The 21,054-nt window shown below is 44.4% G+C and overlaps 2 protein-coding genes across 2 annotated transcripts; one reads left to right on the top strand and one right to left on the bottom strand.

Annotated features, from left to right (window-relative positions):
• Positions 1 to 10: 10 nt before the first annotated feature.
• Positions 11 to 8,340, bottom strand: LOC311117188 (beta-1,4-galactosyltransferase 1-like). The gene is made up of 7 exons (XM_084192168.1): positions 8,076 to 8,340; positions 3,740 to 3,820; positions 3,219 to 3,454; positions 2,764 to 2,951; positions 1,927 to 2,049; positions 1,525 to 1,629; positions 11 to 1,412 (listed from the first exon to the last, which is right to left on the bottom strand). The coding sequence occupies exons 1-7, from the start codon at positions 8,263 to 8,265 to the stop codon at positions 1,253 to 1,255; spliced, it is 1,083 nt and encodes a 360-aa protein (XP_084048294.1). The 5' UTR covers positions 8,266 to 8,340; the 3' UTR covers positions 11 to 1,252.
• A 6,563-nt stretch (positions 8,341 to 14,903) lies between these two features.
• On the top strand, positions 14,904 to 20,527 carry LOC311117191 (stimulated by retinoic acid gene 6 protein-like). Its single transcript, XM_084192170.1, has 5 exons — positions 14,904 to 15,039; positions 15,199 to 15,271; positions 18,878 to 18,978; positions 19,732 to 19,862; positions 20,330 to 20,527. The coding sequence occupies exons 1-5, from the start codon at positions 14,996 to 14,998 to the stop codon at positions 20,464 to 20,466; spliced, it is 486 nt and encodes a 161-aa protein (XP_084048296.1). The 5' UTR covers positions 14,904 to 14,995; the 3' UTR covers positions 20,467 to 20,527.
• Positions 20,528 to 21,054: the final 527 nt, after the last annotated feature.

The following is a 21,054-nucleotide window of genomic DNA, read 5'->3' as shown; positions in this document are numbered from 1 at the left end:
ATTTCATTTTGAACAGTTGAACATTTTGTTTTTGTTTATTGGAGGTTTCCATGGCTCACACAGTAGCCACACTATAAAAGCCCAATAACAACCATAAATACAAAATTAAAGTTAAGATTTTCACACAAAAAATAACTAAAAAGAGGAAAGGCAACAATATCAAAAAGTAAAATCAACACAGTTTTACCAACAAAATATGACAAACCTCTGAAGCCTTTACATTCCATAGCCCTAGTGTAGAGCAAAAATACAGTATTTGTAAACCGAAAGTAAAGCTGCCTTCAAATGATCCTTGAAAAGGTGAAAGGTCAGAGATGAAACGTCACAACTCGTAAACTTGGGTATCAAAATCATCTCAGACTTTCCCACTTGTAATTCGAACTTGGAAGGTCTTTTTAGTGGCTATTTCAGAGTTGGGTCCTTGTATTTCTGAGTTACGGCGAAAGCAGTTGAAGGCAGTACTACACAAAGCTCTGCCAATTGGGCAGCTTGAGGGACAAACGTGCCAATTAGTAGGTGGACATCATGACACCTCCTCAAAGATTCATACTAAGTCAGTTAGTAGATGTTAAGGTTTTATAGTGTTACAATATAATGCTGCAGCCTCTGCAATAGGTTATTGGTTAATGCAATAGATTGTGCACTGCCCTCTTTACCCAGCACCTCTCGTACTGTATGCACAGGTGACAACAGACATTTACATACACTTTTAACACAGGCATCCTCTTGACCGCACTTGCTTGACTTATTTCTTTCAGCTCCTAGTGGAGCAAAGGGCCTCAACGATGCATCTCCAGTTAACTCTGTTCTGGGCAGTTTCCTTGAACTCATTCAAGGTGGTTCCTGCCTTCTTCACAGGGCTGGATTTACGAACGGGCACACAGGGCATGTGCCCCGGGGCCACCAAGCCCCCTGGAGGTCAGGGTCCCCCCAGACAGCATATTAACGCGTCATAAGCCATGGAAAAATATGTAGAATTGCAGGAAATTAGCTTTAAATCTGCAACATTTTCTCTCAGCGTCATGGCAAAATGTGTAGAATTGCAGGAAATGAGCTTTGAATCTGCTACGTTTTCTCTCAGCCTCATGAGAAAATGTGTAGAATAGCATGATAAAACTGCACATTGTTCTCTGTGTGAATTGTGTTTCATTTAAGGAAATTCGCTGTCCCCCCCCAAAAAAAAATAATAATAATACATATTTTGTTTTTGTGTGTGGGGCCCCGAATCTGGCCCTGCTTGTTCATCTCTCCATCATTCATCTTTGTCCATGTCTTCTTCTTTGGGTGGCGTCCCCACATCTACTGTAATCTTTGTGAACAGGTCGTGCTTTTCAACTGTGACAACTTTGTACTCGAGAGAGTTGAGGCCATCGGTATCCATCGTCATTAACGTGTGAGCTATTCTCTTGAACCTGCAGGGCAAAATAATCAACTGTCAACACCATTTGGAGGATAGTTGGGGAACAGGTGGCAGTAAGAAATGTGAGGGGGAATCTAGTGAACGCGGTTGTTCTGAAGCTTTACCTCTGAGGATTGGCGTTGTTATTTTGGTCTCTTTCGTGACGGATCATCCGGCATTGTCCGACTACGCCGTCCGGACGAGAGATGGACATTCCTCTGTTATTCAACCTACGGAAATCAAACCAATGATAGGAATTTGATTAAATTGATTTTAAAGGAAAAAAATCACCCTTTTCCAGAACAAAATGCATAATCTCCAGCACCACCGCAATGTCAACATAATGTGACAACGGCAGGTTTCTATGTTTTGTAGTCGAAAAGATAAGTGATAAGTGTTAAGTGAAAGATGTGTTTCCGATGACGTCATCCGGAGATACTGATCATGTGATTTTATGAGCAGGCAAAAGTTAGTAAGATTAAGAGTTATGCTATACTACATGTTTATGGGGTTAGACATTTTCTTACCTGTTGAAAATGTCGTCATCTTCACCACCCCAGCCCCAGTAGTTGTTGGGAAAGCCGTTGACTTTCAGGAACTGCTCCTTACTCAATGATGAGACACCGCCAAAGTACTGATTATAGGGCAAACTATGAATGAGACAAAGACAAACAAAAAAATCTATATGCTCAATCAGATATACATATATACTATTAGCTGTGATGGCCGAGTGGTTGTGGCATTGGACTTGATGGGCTCTCTCTTGATTGTCCTCTGTAGCTCAGTAAGTAGAGCATTGAGCTTGCAATGTCAGGATAGTGGATTTGATTCCTGGGGACAAATGTATGCACGCATGACTAAGTCACGTTTGGATAAAAGTGTCTGCTAAATGACATATATTATGATATATTATAGTTTCCTGTTCTGTTGTGCTGTGCCTCCGAAGGTGTGAATGGAAGAAGTGTGAGGGATCTATTCAATCCGTACCGCTTAAGTTCCGTGTTGTAGCCTGAATTACATTTAGAAGCAATGTTCCTGTGTTAGTGGAGACTGCATTTACGGTAAACGCTGCATATGTCGGTTCAATCGGAAAATACCTTTACATTTAAATCGCGCAATCTGTAACGCTTCAGCAAAACAGATTGAACCCAGCCCTTAGTGTCCTTTCCCCCTGGGTAATACTGTAGGTATGAGGAAACATTAACAACAACTCTGGCATTTACCGTAATCATAACAATGAGTCAGCGTTTATCATAACAATGAGTCAGCGTTTAATCATTTAAAGTGATAGTTCACTCCAAAAGAAAGGTTATCGGTTGAGGTCTGCACCGTACTGTAGCACTGCAATAGGACATCACACGTACTTGAAACCAAACTTGTCCATGGAGACAGACAGGTGTCTGGGCTGGCTGAAGCATTTGTAGGTGTTGCGGTCATCCATGGGGATGATGTCCACGTCACTGAACACAAAGCAGTCGTAGTCATACTCTTTCAGGGCCTCAGCATAGCCAATGTTCATCAGCTTGGCCCTGTTGAACGTGTTCTCTCCATCCTAATAAAGTTAAAAGGCGTCCTCAAGATGAAGATGAAACATCTTACTGTAGACTACATAATTTAAGGAACAGTTTTCTGGAAACACATTAGTCCTAATCTTGGACTTAATAGCATGCTGAATGGAGAATATCCATTGTAATAGCTATTTAGTCCAGAATTAGGCTTAATCTGTTTCCCGGAAACAGGCGTTACATGTTTGATTCAAGTGTTTAAATGTAAGTGTTAAATGTAAGTTTTACATTTCCAAATGTGTGTTGTACTGTACCTGATTGATGACGTAGACACCATAGTCCAGCTGTTGGCGCTGAAGGATGGGATGGAGGTAGTAGAGCCAGAACTTGAGGTGATTGTCGCGATTGCGGAAGGGGATGATGAGAGCAACCTTCTGGAGGGCGACGCAGTCATGTGGTTTGTAGCGACCTCCTTCCTGCAGACCTGGGTTCTCCTTCCTCACTGTGTCCAAGCTGACTGGCGTAGAGAACTCAACCCTGAGAGGCCCCACTGCAGATCAGGAAAAAAGTGAAAATGAACTTATAATAATAATAATAATATGCCATTTAGCAGACGCTTTTATCCAAAGCGACTTACAGTCATGCGTGCATACATTTTTTTTGTGTATGGGTGGTCCCGGGGATCGAACCCACTACCTTGGCGTTACAAGCGCCGTGCTCTACCAGCTGAGCTACAGAGGACCACAACTTAAAATCTATTAATGTGGCGACTTGATGCCTTTAGAAATGGTATTGATAGAGAATTGTGTTTATTGTTTTCCATGTTACCATGTACCAAGAAGTGGAGAGGGATCTGGGCATTTCTTTAATTCTTCGGTCACAAGGGGGGTCTTGTGGGTTTTGGTCTCTGTAGTTTCTGAAAAATAAAATATTCAATTGGTTCAGGTGCTGGACAAAAGAAAATGTGAATGCCTTGCAAAAGTATTATTTAGACCCCTTGGATTTCTTCTAATTTTATTGTGTTACAAAGTGGGATTAAAATGGAATTCATGTAAAAAAAAAAATTCAACAATCTATACAAAATACTCTGTGGAAGACATTTTAAATATATTTAAAGATAAATAAAAAATGTATAACTAAAATATAGTTGTTGCATCAGTATTCAGCCCCTTTGTTTAGCCAAGCCTAAATTAGTTCAGGAGTAAAATTTAGCTTAACAAATCACATAATAAGTTAAATGGACTCACATTCCATTTCTGTCGCTGTCCATTTTGAAAGTGCTGAACGAATAGGCCTACCTCATCACAGCTCGTTTGCTTGCACTTGCTTATACTTAGAGCTAAGTGTTAATGATGTAAGAACAAACATTATGAATTTACTGAACATAAATGTAATAATGTTTGTGTATGGTTCAAAACTCATGTCGGCATTTGTGATTATTGGAGAATGCGGTTCTTATCGATTTACACAAATCCACAAGCAGTCAGTAGAAACTTTATTAATTTAAGCAAGTCAGCCATATCAGCTATGGCTTTTAAAAAGGCAGTAAATGAGGCTGAATGAACTGTTTCGCTGCCAGACGAGGCTCCGCTGATAGCCAGGTGTAGCAGTAGTAAGGGTTCTCTCCATGTTGCTGAAAGGAAAGCCCCGTTGTCGAGACAGCTTTATGTAGGCCCTAACAGTTTACGGGCACCGTTTGTCACCGTTATTGTGCAATGAATGTATTGTTTAGTGTTGTGTTGTGTAGTGGCTTTGCTGGCATGCATAAAAAACTGATTGGTTGAGTTTGCCCCACCAAGATTTACATGCTAAAATCACCACTGCATATTTGTATACATTTACATTTACATTTTAGTCATTTAGCAGACGCTCTTATCCAGAGCGACTTACAGTTAGTGAGAAACTTGTTTTAATTGTTAAACTATTATTCAAAATGAACTAGTGTCAATGTTGATTAATCCCAATCCTGCAATAAAGAAGGGAAGGGGTTCTGTGTCCAATGCGTCTGTGTGTCTGTGTTTTATTCTCAAATGAACATTTCCTTTTTGTCTAGTTGTAAGATCTCCAATCTGTTTTATTTGATTGTCACTCTGTCTCAGTATATCAGCTATCTGAATCCATTTAGCAGCTTATCATACGGCATGCATCGCCAGTGCAGCCCTAGGCCTTCAGTATGACGGCATTACTGGCCTTATGGGCATCTGTCATCTCAAGCAGAGAATAGCTACAGTGCATTTGGAAAGTATTCAGACCCCTTGACTGTTTCCACATTTTGTTACGTTACAGCCTTACTCTAAAATTGATTTCATTATTTTCCCCTCATCAATCTACACACAATATTCCATAATGACAAAGAAAAAAAACAGGTTTTAAGAAATGTTTGCAAAATGTATTTTTAAAAAATACTGAAATATCACATTTACATAAGTATTCAGACCCTTTACTCAGTACTTTGTTGAAGCACCTTTGGCAGCGATTACAGCCTAGAGTCTTCTTGGGTATGACGCTACAAGCTTGGCACACCTGTATATGGGGAGTTTCTCCCATTCTTCTCTGCAGATCCTCTCAAGCTCTGTCAGGTTGGATGGGGAACGTCGCAGCACAGCTATTTTCAGGTCTCTCCAGAGATGTTTGATCGGGTTCAAGTCCGGGCTTTGGCTGGGCCACTCAAGGACATTCAGAGACTTGTCCCGTGGCCACTCCTGCATTGTCTTGGCTGTATGTTTAGGGTCATTGTCCTGTTGGAAGGTGAACCTTTGACCCAATCTGAGGTCCTGAGCGCTCTGGAGCAGGTTTTCATCAAGATGGTGGTCCTCTGTAGCTCAGCTAGTAGAGCACGGCGCTTGTAACGCCGGGGTAGTGGGTTCGATCCCCGGGACCACCTATACACAAAAAAAATGATGCACGCATGACTAAGTCGCTTTGGATAAAAGCGTCTGCTAAATGGCATATTATATTATTATTATTATAACATCTCTCTGTACTTTGCTCCGTTCATCTTTCGCTCGATCCTGACTAGTCTCCCAGTCCCTGCCGCTGAAATACATCCCCACAGCATGATGCTGCCACCACCATGCTTCACCGTAGGGATGGTGCCAGGTTTCCTCCAGACGTGGCACTTGGCATTCAGGCCAAAGAGTTCAATCTTGGTTTCATCAGACCAGAGAATCTTGTTTCTCATGGTCTGAGAGTCCTTTAGGTGCCTTTTGGCAAACTCCAAGCAGGCTGTCATGTGCCTTTTACTGAGGAGTGGCTTCCGTCTGGCCACTCTACTATAAAGGCCTGATTGGTGGAGTGCTGCAGAGATGGTTGTCCTTCTGGAAGGTTCTCCCATCTCCACAGAGGAACTCTAGAGCTCTGTCAGAGTACCCATCGGGTTCTTGGTCACCTCACTGACCAAGGCCCTTCTCCCCGATTGCTCAATTTGGCCGGGCGGACAGCTCTAGGAAGAGTCTTGGTGGTTCCAAACTTCTTCCATTTAAGAATGATGGAGGCCACTGTGTTCTTGGGGACCTTCAACGCTCCTGAAACTTTTTGGTACCCGTCACCAGATATGTGCCTTGACACAATCCTGTCTCTGCGCTCTACGGACAATTCCTTCGACCTCATGGCTTGGTTTTTGCTCTGACATGCATTGTCAAATGTGGGACCTTATATAGACAGGTGTGTGCCTTTCCAAATCATGTCCAATCAATTGAATTTACCACAGGTGGACTCCAATCAAGTTGTAGAAACGTGTTAAGAATGATCCATGGAAACTGGATGCAACGGAGCTCAATTTCGACTGTCATAGCAAAGATTCTGAATACTTACGTAAATACGTTTTTTTTATTTTTTATAAATGTGCAAGAATTTCTAAAAACCTGGTTTCGCTTTGTCATTATGTGGTATTGTGTGTAGATTGATGAGGGAAAATGTTTGTTTAACAAAATGCGCTGTACACTTGTTCTTGCCCTCTCAAGGGACGTCATTTTACCATCCGTGCACTGTCACAGTGTTGCGAACTCCTCAGTAAGGAAAGTAGCTATTGGCTGTCCTAAAAGTCGCTAATTTGCATAAATTGCCATTCGTATGTAATTGTGATGGATGCTGTAGGAGAGGAATAACGTCGTGGGAGAGACTAAAAGTGAGTAAAAAACACCCTAAATATGTTTAGAACTACAAATGAACTTCCTTCTGTCGATTCTTTTTTTTTTTATGTCAGTCAGTGCGGGATCAGCCAGCGGCGGCTTCCCGCATGCGCGATTCATTTGCAGTCATACAGAACATATCCTGCTCTGACAGCAGCTGGGAGGGACTGCTGCGAGGAATGGGCCGCCTGTGAGTGCTTTGGGACGGGGGAGGGCCAACGAGCAGCGGCGGCAGAGTAAGAACGATACGTGCTTCCACGTCTCCAAAAGTCCCCTATAACACCAGAAAAAGTCGCTAGATTTGTCGCTAGTCGCTTTTTTAAAAATCTGTCGCTAGAGGGGTCTGAATACTCGCTAAATATAGCGACAAAGTCGCTAAGTTGGCAACACTGCACAGCACCGCTTCCACGGGCGTGTGGGGGATGGTTCTTAAAATGTAACATCCAATCAAAATCTTGCAGCGGACCATTCAAATCGTTTTTGCAATACATAATTCTCCAGATCTCCAAGGGAGGCGTGACAATGATGTGATTTTGGAGGTATGGTAACGTGAGACTAACACATTGGTAACCTGAGAATCATGATAAATAAATTGGTCATTTAGCAGACGCTCTTATCCAGAGCAATTAGGGTTAAGTGCCTTGCTCAAGGGCACATCGACAGGTTTTTCACCTAGTCGGCTCGGGGATTAGAACCAGCGACCTTTCGGTTACTGGCACAACGCTCTTAACCACTAAGCTACCTGCCGTGATACATCGTTCATACCTGTTGGTCATACCAATTTCACTATGTATGTATTTAATGTACTTCTACAGTGTGAGTTAAGAAATATAACGCTATATGAAAGCTATGCTCAAATAATGTCATCAATAATAGCCTTTTAGCGTACTATGCAATACATGTGCAATGAAATGACATCATTAAAATCTTATTTTCAAATGTCTTCAGTCTTTTGTGACCTTATTTTTAAAATATATCATAGTAGTGTCAAAATGTCCTTCTATTTGCATATATTTAGAAGCTATACAGCACATTACTTACCATTTTCTTTCATTATTTGTTCTTTCCAGAAGTCTGACTCTAAGCGGCTAACTCTGTAATAGACTCCTGATTTAATTAATCCATCTTCACTTTGGGTATCATTTAAACTGGGCAGCAGTTGATACCAGCAATATACTGAGACAGAAAAGAGACCTAAAAGCAAAAGGCAGCAGAATAGTTTTTTCAGCATCTCACCGTTGTGTGCCGTGAATCAAAGGCTACAAAACAAAAGTTTACTGGTAACAAGCTTCCACACCACATTCACTCAATGGTGTGCTCGACCTGCCTTGCCAGTTTTTCTGCCAACATTTGACGTCAGATTACAAAACAACAATTGACCAACCTTACATATTTTGTGAAGCACTTCAACGTCACATAAAAACCAAGCTGTTGACAAGCCCCTGAACACCACTGACAGTATCGGTATCTTGACATCTGAGTTTCTAGCGGCATTAGCCGCCACTGGGCTATGGTAGATGTAATGGGAAATTATTTGATTAATTATTTTCCTGTATTTGACTTACTGTGGATATGGATTGATATGGAATAAACATGATTGTATGTGCGGGGAGACGCAGACAGATGCATTCATTCCCTTGGGGGAAGGGAAACAGGAGTTAACCAAGTATGTTTAAGTAACACATTTAATTAAGTAGTTGTCACTTGTTAGTCTATAATTATCTGTTGTAATGACAGTGCCTTCAGAAAGTATTCACACCACTTGAATTTTTCCACACTTTGTTGTGTTACAGCCTGCATTTAAAATGGATTCAATTGAGATTTTGTGTCACTGGCCTACACACAATACCCCCACAATGTAAAAGTAAAATTGTGTTTTTAGACATTTTTACAAATTAATTAAAAAGGAAAAGCTGAAATGTCTTGAATCAATAAGTATTCAAACCCTTTGTTATGGCAAGCCTAAATAAGTTCAGGAGTAAAACTGTGCTTAACAAGTCACATAATAAGTTGTATTGAAATGCATTCCAGGTGACTACCTCATGAAGCTGTTTGAGAGAATGCCAAGAGTGTGCAAAGCTGTCATCAAGGCAAAGGGTGGCTACTTTGAAGAATTTTAAATATAAAATATATTTAGATTAGTTTAACCCTTTTTTGGTTACTACATGATTCCATATGTGTTATTTCATAGTTTTGATGCCTTCACTATTATTCTACAATGTAGAACATAGTAAAAATAAAGAAAAAACCATGGAATGAGTAGGTGTGTCCAAACTTTGGACTGGTACTGTACATATTTATTTTTAAAGCAGACATTGAATATCCCTTTGAGCATGTTGAAGTTATTAATTACCCTTTGGATGGTGTATCCATACACCCAGTCACTACAAAGAAACAGGCGTCCTTCCTAACTCAGTTGCCGGAGAGGGAAACCACTCAGGGGTTTCACCTTGACTCCTATGATGACTTTAAAATAGTTACAGTTTAATTGCTGTGATAGGAGAAAACTGAGGATGGATCATGTCACGGATTCAGCCGAGGCTGCTCCTCCTCCTTGCTCGGGCAGGCTTCGGCGTTTGTCGTACCCGGAGTACTAGCTGCTGCCGATCGATGTTTCGGTGTTTGGTCTTTATTGTTTACACCTGTTTCCCATTATGTTGGATTGTATTCCCTATATTAACCCCTGTCTCTCATTGGTATTTTGTGTGTTATTGTTTGTTGTCATTCCGGCAGTTCTTGTATGTACGGGTCTTTGTGCTTTCCTCCCTGTTTGGAGGTTTGTTGTTTTGTACGTTGATTTTACTGTGTTCAGTAAAAAACGTTGCCAGCCGCTCTGTGTCCCGCTTTTGACTTCGCTACCGCATACACGTCGCGTGACAGAATAACACACCTAGACATGGAGTCAGCAGGAGCGGCGGTGCCAGCTGGATCACTGGAGGAGCGCGTTATACAACAAGCGGCCATGATCCAGGATCTCGGCACCGCCATGGAAGGGGTGATGAACACCTTGAGGCGATGGGAAAGAGGAGGTTTGCCCACACCTCCTCCAACGATACCACCACCATCAGCTATACCTATCACTTCACCTCCGGAGTCCAGTGGGATTCGGCTCTCGCTCCCGAGGGCTTATGATGGCACCGCGGCCGGGTGTCAGGGTTTCCTGCTCCAAGTGGAACTATCTGGCAACCATCCACCCGGTGCCCTCGGGATACGAGAGCGTGTCCGCCCTCATCTCCTGTCTGTCCGGCAAGGCACTGGAGTGGGCCAACGCCGAGTGGGGGGGGGAATAGATGCCGCTACAGTCAACTATGCTGAGTTCACCCGCCGCTTCAGGGCGGTGTTCGATCATCCCCCAGAGGGGAAGGCGGCGGGTGAGCGTCTGTTCCATCTCAGACAGGGGAAGAGGAGCGCGCAGGAGTTCGCACTGGACTTCCGGACTCTGGCTGCCAATGCGGGATGGAATGAGAGGGCCCTCGTCGACCACTACAGGTGCAGCCTAAGGGAGGACGTTCGTCGGGAGTTGGCCTGCAGGGACACCAACCTAAGCTTCGATCAGCTGGTGGACATGTCAATTCGCCTAGATACCCTGTTGGCTACCCGCGGACGTCCGGAGTTGGGGCCGTCCATTCCATCCCCCAGCACTTCCGAGCTGAGCCCTATGGAGCTCGGGGGTGCTGGTGCTAGGGAGACCAGGAGAGAGACCAGGAGAGAGTCCGTCCCCTGCACCAACTGTGGCCGCAGAGGACACACTGCGGTTCGGTGCTGGGGAGGGTCTCCTAGGAATCGAGGCAGTAGGCAACGCACTGATGAGTCATTCCAGGTGAGTAAGCACCCAACTCACCCAGAGCTCTCTGTTGTACATATATGTATTAAAGTTGTGTTTCCCGAGGTTTCTTCTCACTCCCAGCATAAGGCGCTAGTAGATTCAGGCGCAGCTGGGAATTTTATCGATCGCCGGTTCACGTATAAGTTAGGGATTCCTATTGTACCAGTTGATGTGCCCTTCCCCATCCATGCCCTAGATAGCCGCCCTTTGGGGTCGGGATTGATTAGGGAGGTCACAGCGCCACTTAAGATGAAGACGCAGGAGGGCCATGAGGAGATTATACAGTTGTATTTGATTGACTCTCCTGCGTTTCCCGTAGTGTTGGGGCTTCCCTGGTTAACATCTCATGACCACAACATTTCATGGCAACAGAGGGCTCTCAAGGGATGGTCTGATCAGTGTGTCGGGCGGTGTGTAGGTGTTTCCGTAGGGGCAACGACGGTGGAAAGTCCGAACCAAATTCCCACCATGCACATTCCTCCTGAGTATGCCGATTTGGCACTCGCCTTCTGTAAAAAGAAGGCGACTCAATTACCACCTCATCGACAGGGGGATTGTGCGATAGACCTCCAGGTAGGCGCTGCGCTTCCTCATAGTCATGTGTATCCTCTGTCTCAGGAGGAGACGGCAGCTATGGAGACACACGTCACCGAATCTCTGAGACAGGGATACATACGGCCGTCCACTTTCCCTGCGTCCTCGAGTTTCTTTTTTGTGAAGAAGAAGGATGGGGGAATACGCCTGTGTATTGATTACCGTGGTCTCAATCAGATTACAATCAAATACAGCTATCCTCTCCCTCTGATTGCTAGTATGACGGAGTCATTACACGGGGCGCGATTCTTCACAAAATTGGATCTCAGGAGCGCGTACAACCTGGTGCGCATTAGGGAGGGAGATGAGTGGAAGACAGCATTCAGTACCACCTCGGGTCACTATAAGTACCTCGTCATGCCATATGGTTTAATGAATGCTCCTTCAGTCTTCCAATCATTTGTGGAAGAGATTTTCAGGGATTTGCATGGACAGGGTGTAGTGGTGTATATTGATGACATTCTAATATACTCCGCTACACGAGCCGAACATGTGTCTCTGGTGCGTCGGGTGCTGGGTAGACTGTTGGAGCATGACCTGTATGTGAAGGCGGAGAAATGTCTGTTTTTTCAGGAGTCCATTTCCTTCCTGGGACATCGGTTGTCCGCGTCAGGGGTGGAGATGGAGATTGACCACGTTTCAGCCGTGCGTAATTGGCAGACTCCCACCACGGTGAAGGAGGTGCAGCGGTTTTTGGGTTTTGCCAATTACTACCGGAGGTTTATCCGGGGCTTTGGACAGGTAGCAGCTCCCATCACCTCCCTGCTAAAGGGGGGCCCGGTGCGTTTGCAGTGGTCGGCTGAGACGGACAGGGTGTTTAGACATCTGAAGGACCTGTTCACCTCGGCTCCGGTGCTGGCACATCCGGATCCCTCTTTGGCGTTCCAAGTTGAGGTGGATGCGTCCGAGGCGGGGATCGGTGCCAGTCTCAGCGCACGCCTCCAAAACTCCGCCCCTGTGCTTTCTATTCCAAGAAGCTCAGTCCGGCAGAACGCAATTATGACGTGGGGAACAGGGAGCTGCTAGCGGTGGTCCAAGCCCTGAAGGTGTGGAGGCATTGGCTTGAGGGGGCTAAACACCCTTTTCTCATTCTGACTGACCATCGTAACCTGGAGTACATCCGGGCAGCGAGGAGACTGAACCCTCGTCAGGCTAGGTGGGCCATGTTTCTTACCCGGTTTGTATTTAAGCTCACTTATATACCAGGGTCACAGAACGCTAAGGCAGACGCCCTGTCCCGACGATATGACACAGAGGAGAGGTCCATTGAGCCCACTCCCATACTTCCGGAGTCTTGTCTGGTGGCACCGGTGGTGTGGGAGGTCGATGCGGAAATCGAGCGGGCGTTACGTGCCGACCCTACTCCCCCAGAGTGTCCAGAGGGGCGGAGGTACGTGCCGCTCGAGGTCCGTGATCGACTGATATATTGGGCTCACACGTCACCCTCCTCTGGTCATCCTGGTATTGGTCGGACAGTGCACTGCCTTAGCGGGAAGTACTGGTGGCCCACCTTAGCTAGGGACGTGAGGATTTACGTTTCTTCCTGCTCGGTGTGCGCCCAGTGTAAGGCGCCTAGACACCTGCCCAGAGGGAAGTTACAACCTCTACCCGTTCCACAACGGCCGTGGTCTCACCTATCGGTGGATTTTGTCACGGACCTTCCCCCCTCCCAGGGGAATACCACGATCTTGGTCGTTGTGGATCGGTTTTCTAAGGCCTGCCGTCTCATTCCTATGCCAGGTCTTCCTACAGCCCTACAAACGGCCAACGCCCTGTTTACTCACGTCTTCCGGCACTACGGGGTGCCTGAGGATATAGTGTCTGATCGGGGTCCCCAGTTCACCTCTAGAGTCTGGAGGGCGTTTATGGAACGTTTGGGGGTCTCGATTAGCCTTACCTCGGGTTTTCACCCTGAGAGTAATGGGCAGGTGGAGAGAGTAAACCAGGATGTGGGTAGGTTTCTGAGGTCCTATTGCCAGGACCGGCAGGAGGAGTGGTCGGGGTATATCCCCTGGGCAGAGATAGCCCAAAACTCACTCCGCCACTCCTCCACTAATCTTATGCCTTTTCAGTGTGTGCTGGGTTATCAGCCGGTCCTGGCACCCTGGCATCAGAGCCAGATCGAAGCCCCTGCGGTGGATGAGTGGTTTCGGCGCTCGGAGGAAACATGGAACGCTGCGCATGTCCATCTGCAGCGGGCTATCAGACGGCAAAAGGCGAGCACCGATCGCCACCGCAGTGAGGGTCCGGTTTATGCACCGGGAGATCGGGTCTGGCTCTCGACCCGAAACTTGCCCCTTCGCCTGCCCTGCCGGAAGCTGGGTCGGCGGTTTGTGGGGCCATTTAAAGTCCTGAGGAGATTGAACGAGGTATGTTATAGGTTACAACTGCCCATTAATTACCGCATTAACCCCTCGTTCCATGTGTCTCTCCTCAGGCCAGTGGTAGCTGGTCCACTCCAGGAGAATGAGATACGAGAGGCTCCTCCGCCCCCACTAGACATCGAGGGGGCTCCAGCGTACTCAGTCCGTTCCATCGTGGATTCGAGGCGTCGGATGGGGGGTCTGCAGTATCTCGTGTAGTGGGAGGGGTACGGTCCGGAGGAACGGTGCTGGGTCCCTAGGAGGGACATCCTAGATCCCTCCCTGTTGAGGGATTTCCACCGGAGTCATCCGACTCGCCTGCTCCGCGTCCTCCTGGCCGTCCCCGAGGCAGGGGTCGGCGCACGGCTGGAGCCGCGCGTCAAGGGGGGGTACTGTCACGGATTCAGCCGAGGCTGCTCCTCCTCCTTGCTTGGGCAGGCTTCGGCGTTCGTCGTCCCCGGAGTACTAGCTGCTGCCGATCGATGTTTCGGTGTTTGTCTTGTTTGGTCTTTATTGTTTACACCTGTTTCCCATTATGTTGGATTGTATTCCCTATATTAACCCCTGTCTCTCATTGGTATTTTGTGTGTTATTGTTTGTTGTCATTCCGGCAGTTCTGTATGTACGGGTCTTTGTGCTTTCCTCCCTGTTTACTGTGTTCAGTAAAAAACGTTGCCAGCCGCTCTGTGTCCTGCTTTTGACTTCGCTACCGCATACACGTCGCGTGACAGATCAAGAACATTGGACTTACTCCACAGTACTAACTTAAATGACAGAGTATATCGAAAGCACTCAACCGTCAAAGCATTGTTTCCTCAAAATAAAACCTTTTGTTTCTTACTGTTCCTCAAAGCACTGTTGAAAAATATCCCATACAATAATTCCTTTTACAGTGAGGACGAGTGACGAGCTTGGTAATGATAAACTCACAGGAAAATAACTATGCTTTGGAGGGAGAAAACCTAAAGGGAATCGATCCCTTGGTTATCTGTTACTGGCTCTCTGTTGACAGTGCTATTGCACGGTAACATATCAGTCAATACGGTAGCACAAGGTGCCACTTGTGAAGGTTGGCTTTTGGGGTCAAAGGTACGTCACATGACTGCAACTAGGAAACTGGTCTTTGAGAGATATCAGTAGATAGTCGTTTCTGTTGTTGCTTTTAAGGACTATCTTTTATGTTACTTCCTGAAAGTGGTAACAACATGATAAGAGGCAACATGTGAGTACAATTCTAATAATGGCTAACTACTGGATCAGTTATAAAGGCAAGCTTGATAACTGTAAATCCGTACATCTTACTAATTTGTTCATGGAGGAAATTATTCAGTCTGAAAGTCCACTTTCCTTTTTTAATTATTTATTTATTTTTGTCGTGAAGGGGCTCTCCTAACCAGACCTGTGACAGTGGTGTATCCATGGACCTCTTCCTGCACTATTCTCTTATTCCATCGGTAAGGGGTCTCTCTGTGACCACACAGTACAGTAACATCAAGGGAACACTTTACTTGACACCTGTATTGTGTCACAATACCCCATAACGCCAAGGTGGAATTCTGTTTTTGGATTTTATTACAAATTAATTAATAAACATAATATTCAACCCCTTTTTTATGGCAAGCCTAAATAAGTTCAGGAGTAAACATGTACTTAACAAGTCACATAATAAGTTGCATGGACTCACTCTGTGTGCAATAATAGTGTTTAACATGACTTCCTCATCTGGAAAGTCCCTCAGTCGAGCAGTGAATTTCAAACACAGATAATGTTTTCCAATGCCTCGCAAAGAAGGGCACCTATTGGTAGAAAAAATGCAGACATTGAATATCGCTTTGAGCATGGTGAAGTTATTAATTACACTTTGGATAGTGTATCAATAAACCCAGCCACTACAAAGATACAGGCGTCCTTCTTAACTCAGTTAGCGGAAAGGAAGGAAACCGTTCAGGGATTTCACTATGAGGCCAATGGTGACTTTAAAATAGTTACAGAGTTTAATGGCTGCAATAGGAGAAAACTAAGGATGGATAAACAACATTGTAGTTACTCCACAATACTAACCTAATTTACTGAGTAAAAAGAAGGGAGCCTGTACAGAATAAACATTTTCCAAAACATGCACCCTGTTTGCAACAAGGCACTAAATTAAAACTGTAAAAATGTGGTAAAGAAATGTACTTTATGTCCTGAATACAAAGTCTTATGTTTGGGACAAACACAACACATCACTGAGTATCACTCTTCATATTTTCAAGCATGATGGTGGCTGCATCATGTTATGGGTATGCTTGTCATCGGGAAGGATTAGGGAGTTTTTGGGGGGATAAAAAAGAAACTGAATAGAGATAAGCACAGGCAAAATCCTAGAGGAAAACCTGGTTCAGTCCGCTTTCGAACAGACACGGAGACAGATTCACCTTCAGCAGGACAATAACCTAAAACACAAGGCCAAATATACACTGGAGTCGCTTAGCAAGACCACATTGAATGTTCCTGAGTGGCCTAGTTACAGTCTTGAAAATCTATGGCAAGACTTGAAAATGGCTGTCTTATCAACAACCAACTTGACAGAGCTTGAAGAATTTTTTAAAGAATAACGTGCAAATATTGTACAATCCAGGTGTTCAAAGGTCTTTGAGACTTACCCAGAAAGACTTACAGCTGTGATCGTTGCGAAATGTGATTCTAACAATTATTGACTCAGGGGTGTGAATACTTACAGTGCCTTGCAAAATAATTCATCCCCCTTCGCACTTTTCCTATTTTGTTGCATTACAACCTGTAATTTAAATTGATTTTTATTTGGATTTCATGTAATGGACATACACAAAATAGTCCACATTTGTGAAGTAAAAAAAACAAAAAAACATTTCCAAAATATTCTAAAAAATAAATAACGGAAAAGTGGTGCGTGCATATGTATTCACCCCCTTTGCTATGAAGCCCCTAAATAAGATCTGGTGCAACCAATTACCTTCAGAAGTCACATAATTAGTTAAATAAAGTCCACCTTTGTGCAATCTAAGTGTCACATGATCTGTCAACTGATCTCAGTATATATACACCTGTTCTGAAAGGCCCCAGAGTCTGCAACACCACTAAGCAAGGGGCACCACCAAGCAAGCGGCACCATGAAGACCAAGGAGCTCTCCAAACAGGTCAGGGACAAAGTTGTGGAGAAGTACAGATCAGGGTTGGGTTATAAAAAAATATCAGAAACTTTGAACATCCCACGGAACACCATTAAATCCATTAAGAAAAAATTAAAAGAATATGGCACCACAACAAACCTGCCAAGAGAGGGCTGCCCACCAAAACTCACGGACCAGGCAAGGAGGGCATTAATCAGAGAGGCAACAAAGAGACCAAAGATAACCCTGAAGGAGCTGCAAAGCTCCACAGCGGAGATTGGCGTATCTGTCCATATGACTACTTTAAGCCGTACACTCCACAGAGCTGGGCTTTATGGAAGAGTGGCCAGAAAAAAGCCATTGCTTAAAGAAAAAAATAAGCAAACACGTTTGGTGTTCGCCAAAAGGCATGTGGGAGACTCCCCAAACATATGGAAGAAGGTACTCTGGTCAGATGAGACTAAAATTGAGCTTTTTGGCCATCAAGGAAAACGCTATGTCTGGCGCAAACCCAACACCTCTCATCACCCTTGTAGTCCCGTGTAGCTCAGTTGGTAGAGCATGCCGTTTGCAACGCCAGGGTTGTGGGTTCGTTTCCCACGGGGGACCAGTATGAGAAAAAAAAATGTATGCACTCACTAACTGTAAGTCGCTCTGGATAAGAGCGTCTGCTAAATGACTAAAATGTAAATGTAACACCATCCCCACAATGAAGCATGGTGGTGGCAGCATCATGCTGTGGGGATGTTTTTCATCGGCAGGGACTGGGAAACTGGTCAGAATTGAAGGAATGATGGATGGCGCTAAATTCAGGGAAATTCTTGAGGGAAACCTGTTTCAGTCTTCCAGAGATTTGAGACTGGGACGGAGGTTCACCTTCTAGCAGGACAATGACACTAAGCATACTCCTAAAGCAACACTCAAGTGGTTTAAGGGGAAACATTTAAATGTCTTGGAATGGCCTAGTCAAAGCCCAGACCTCAATCCAATTGAGAATCTGTAGTATGACTTAAAGATTGCTGTACACCAGCGGAACCCATCTAACTTGAAGGAGCTGGAGCAGTTTTTCCTTGAAGAATGAGCAAAAATCACAGTGGCTAGATGTGCCAAGCTTATAGAGACATACCCCAAGACTTGCAGCTGTAATTGCTGCAAAATGTGGCTCTACAAAGTATTGACTTTGGGGGGGGGGGGTGAATAGTTATACACGCTGAAGTTTTCTGTTTTTTTCGTATTTCTTGTTTGTTTCACCCCAAAAAATATTTTGCATCTTCAAAGCGGTAGGCATGTTGTGTAAATCAAATGATACAAACCCCCCAAAAATCCATTTTAATTCCAGGTTGTATGGCAATAAAATAGGAAAAATCTCAAGGGGGGTGAATACTTTCGCAAGCCACTGTATATAAATGAGATATTTCTGTATATAATTTTCAATAAATGTGCAAACATTTCTAAAAACATGTTTTCACTTTGTCATTATATGATTTTGTGTGTAGATGGGTGAGAAAAAAAGTACATTTAATCAATTTTTAGTTCAGGCTGTAACACAACAAAATGTGGAATATGTCAAGGGGTATGAATAATTTCTGAAGGCAATGAATAAGGCTAAGCTTAAGGGTTAAAAGGGTTAAACAGCTAAATAGGACTACTACTATTGAATAAACTTTTATTTAATCAGGGGAGCCCAATTGAGACCAGGGTCTCATTTTCAATGGTGCCCTGAGACCACAAAGCAAATATAAATTATATTTAAATAATACATTCCCTGGTTTCCCAGAAATTCTGGTTGGAGAATTCCAGATTTCCTGCTTATTCCCTTCTGATTCTGGGAATCCTCTAACTGGGATTTCAGGAAAACCAGGGAATTTTTTGAAAGTTCACGGAATTTTACAACCCTAGTCTCTGCTCTCTTTTGTGTATTCTACATAGTTCGTCATCGTGGTTGTGCTGTCGGCCCTGCAGAGGAGATCCAGACACCTGCCCATCGATGAGAAGCTCCCCTTTCTCAACAACCGGTTTGGCATTGTTGTGTGAGTCACACCGTAACCCCTGACCCTTTACCGGTCAACCCTTACTGACCCTTAATAATAGAGACAGACACCGGTTTTATCTCAAATCACACCCTATTCCCAATATACAGATGTAGGATCTTAATTTGAGCCAGTTTGCTACAACAGACAAATAATCCTGCAGCAACAGGAAATGTGAATTATTATGTGGATTATAATCCATGGACATTTTTTGTAGGGGTTGATACATTTTTCTTTAGGGCCAATTAAGTCAGACATTTTTAAAGTGGAAATTACAAACTTTAGAAGCCTTTTTAAACCTTGAATACACTACAAGTTTGTATTTCCTACTGTGCAGGAAAATTCTCAGCAACAAAAGAGTGATCAAATTAGGATCCTACATCTGAAATCCTCTATATATAGTGCAATTTATGTAGGGCCGGGTTCTTCAATTCCGGTCCTGGAGGGCCGAAACACTTCTGTTTTTTATTTCTACCTGGTAGTTAATTGCACTCACCTGGTGTCCCAGGTCTGAATTAGCCCCTGATTAGAAGGAGAGGATGAAAAACAGAGGTGTTTCGGCCCTCCAGGACCGGAATTGAAGAACCCTGGAGTAGGGTATGTGCTCTGATCAAAAGTACTAGACTATATGGGGAGTAGGGTGTGTGGCTCTGGTCCTAAATGTTGCACTACATGAGGAATAGGGTGTGATATAAGATTTGAACACTCTTCATCGATACAAACATACTCCTATTACTACACCCTCTCTCTCAGGCCTCTGGACTTCATGGGGAACCTCAGTAACAGATGGTCCTATGGGTTTGCCTTCGGAGCTGTATCCTCCAATGTCTTGCTTCTGTTCTCAGAGCATTACGTAACCTTTAACGTTCCACCCTGGGCCAAAGGTAATTAAGAATGTTTCGGAGTGAATGGAACACTGAACAGGGGTGTGTCAGAATGTTGTTTAGCGAGTGGAACACCAGTGGATCAGGAGTGTCAGGCAACATTAGAGCCTCAGACGGGTCTCAGTCCCTTCGGGGTTTCTCATCTCCCTAGCATCAAATCATATCAAATGTATTTATAAAGCCCTTTTTACATCAGCAGATGTCACAAAGTGCTTATACAGAAGCCCAGCCTAAAACCCCAAACAGCAAGCAATGCAGATGTAAGAGCATGGTGGCTAGGAAAAACTCACTAGAATGGCAGGAACCTAGGAAGAGTACTTGATTGATTCATGAATGACACTGTAGCATTGATAATGGTTAGGGCTGGGAGTTTTTCCTGACCACATAGGATAACCTGACATGGTCCTAGTGACAATGCTATGTGCACCACTCTCAATACAAGCATAACTTTGTCTTTGTCTTTGCAGCGTTTGTGTACCTTGTAGGTGCTCTCGAGGTGGGCCTGGCCTTTTTCCCTTTCTTTGCGTGTCTGTCAACCCCTTGCCGAGAGTTTGGGGCTGTTCTGGGAATCCTCTACTCTTTGACATGGTCAGTGCACGTTTGATGTGATGTCATGACGTAGGGTCAGGAGTTTTTACCGACCCTGAGACCTGACCGGTTGAAGTTAGGGTCCAGAGTTTTTTTCTGGTCAGGTAGGGCACATGGTCAGGACGAATATCTCCTGGCTCTATAGGGACTTACAGTGCTGTGAAAAGTATTTGCCCCCTTTCTGATTTTCTCTGTTAGTGCATATTTTTTATACTGAATATTATCACATCTTCAACCAAAACCTAATTTGAGATAAAGTAAGCCTGAGTTACCACCACCACCATGGTATGAGGTTCTTACTGTGGAATGAAGTGTAGGGTTTTTGCCAGACATAATGGGACCCATCTCGACCAAAAAGCGCCTGTAAGCACCTGGATGATCATCAAGACTATGGACAGATTAGTCAAAAGTATAACTTTTTGGATGACATGGGTCCCATTATGCCTGGCGAAAACCAAACACTGCATTCCACAGTAAGAACCTTACACCAACGGTCAAGCATGGTGGTGGTACTGTGATTGTTTGGGGATGCTTTGCTGCCTCAGGATCTGTATGACTTGCCTTAAAAGAAGGAACCATCAATTCTGGTCTGTATCAGAGAATT

The sequence above is a fragment of the Coregonus lavaretus genome (genome assembly GCF_964263955.1).
Source record: "Coregonus lavaretus genome assembly, contig: HAP1_SCAFFOLD_6428, whole genome shotgun sequence".
In the NCBI taxonomy this organism is placed as follows: domain Eukaryota; kingdom Metazoa; phylum Chordata; class Actinopteri; order Salmoniformes; family Salmonidae; genus Coregonus; species Coregonus lavaretus.
The sequence above is the reverse complement of the archived record's forward strand: the minus strand, read 5'-3'. Positions and strand labels throughout refer to the sequence as shown.

Excerpts from the sequence above, each read along its gene's own strand:
- LOC311117188 (XM_084192168.1), bottom strand. The coding sequence starts at position 8,265 with ATGCTGAAAAAACTATTCTGCTGCCTTTTGCTTTTAGGTCTCTTTTCT. Across the intron at positions 3,455-3,739 it reads AGATCCCTCTCCACTTCTTG|TGGGGCCTCTCAGGGTTGAG; the intron begins GTACATGGTAAC and ends CCTGATCTGCAG. Across the intron at positions 1,413-1,524 it reads AACAACGCCAATCCTCAGAG|GTTCAAGAGAATAGCTCACA; the intron begins GTAAAGCTTCAG and ends TTTGCCCTGCAG.
- LOC311117191 (XM_084192170.1), top strand. The coding sequence starts at position 14,996 with ATGTTACTTCCTGAAAGTGGTAACAACATGATAAGAGGCAACAT. Across the intron at positions 15,272-18,877 it reads ACTATTCTCTTATTCCATCG|TTCGTCATCGTGGTTGTGCT; the intron begins GTAAGGGGTCTC and ends TATTCTACATAG. Across the intron at positions 19,863-20,329 it reads CGTTCCACCCTGGGCCAAAG|CGTTTGTGTACCTTGTAGGT; the intron begins GTAATTAAGAAT and ends TTGTCTTTGCAG.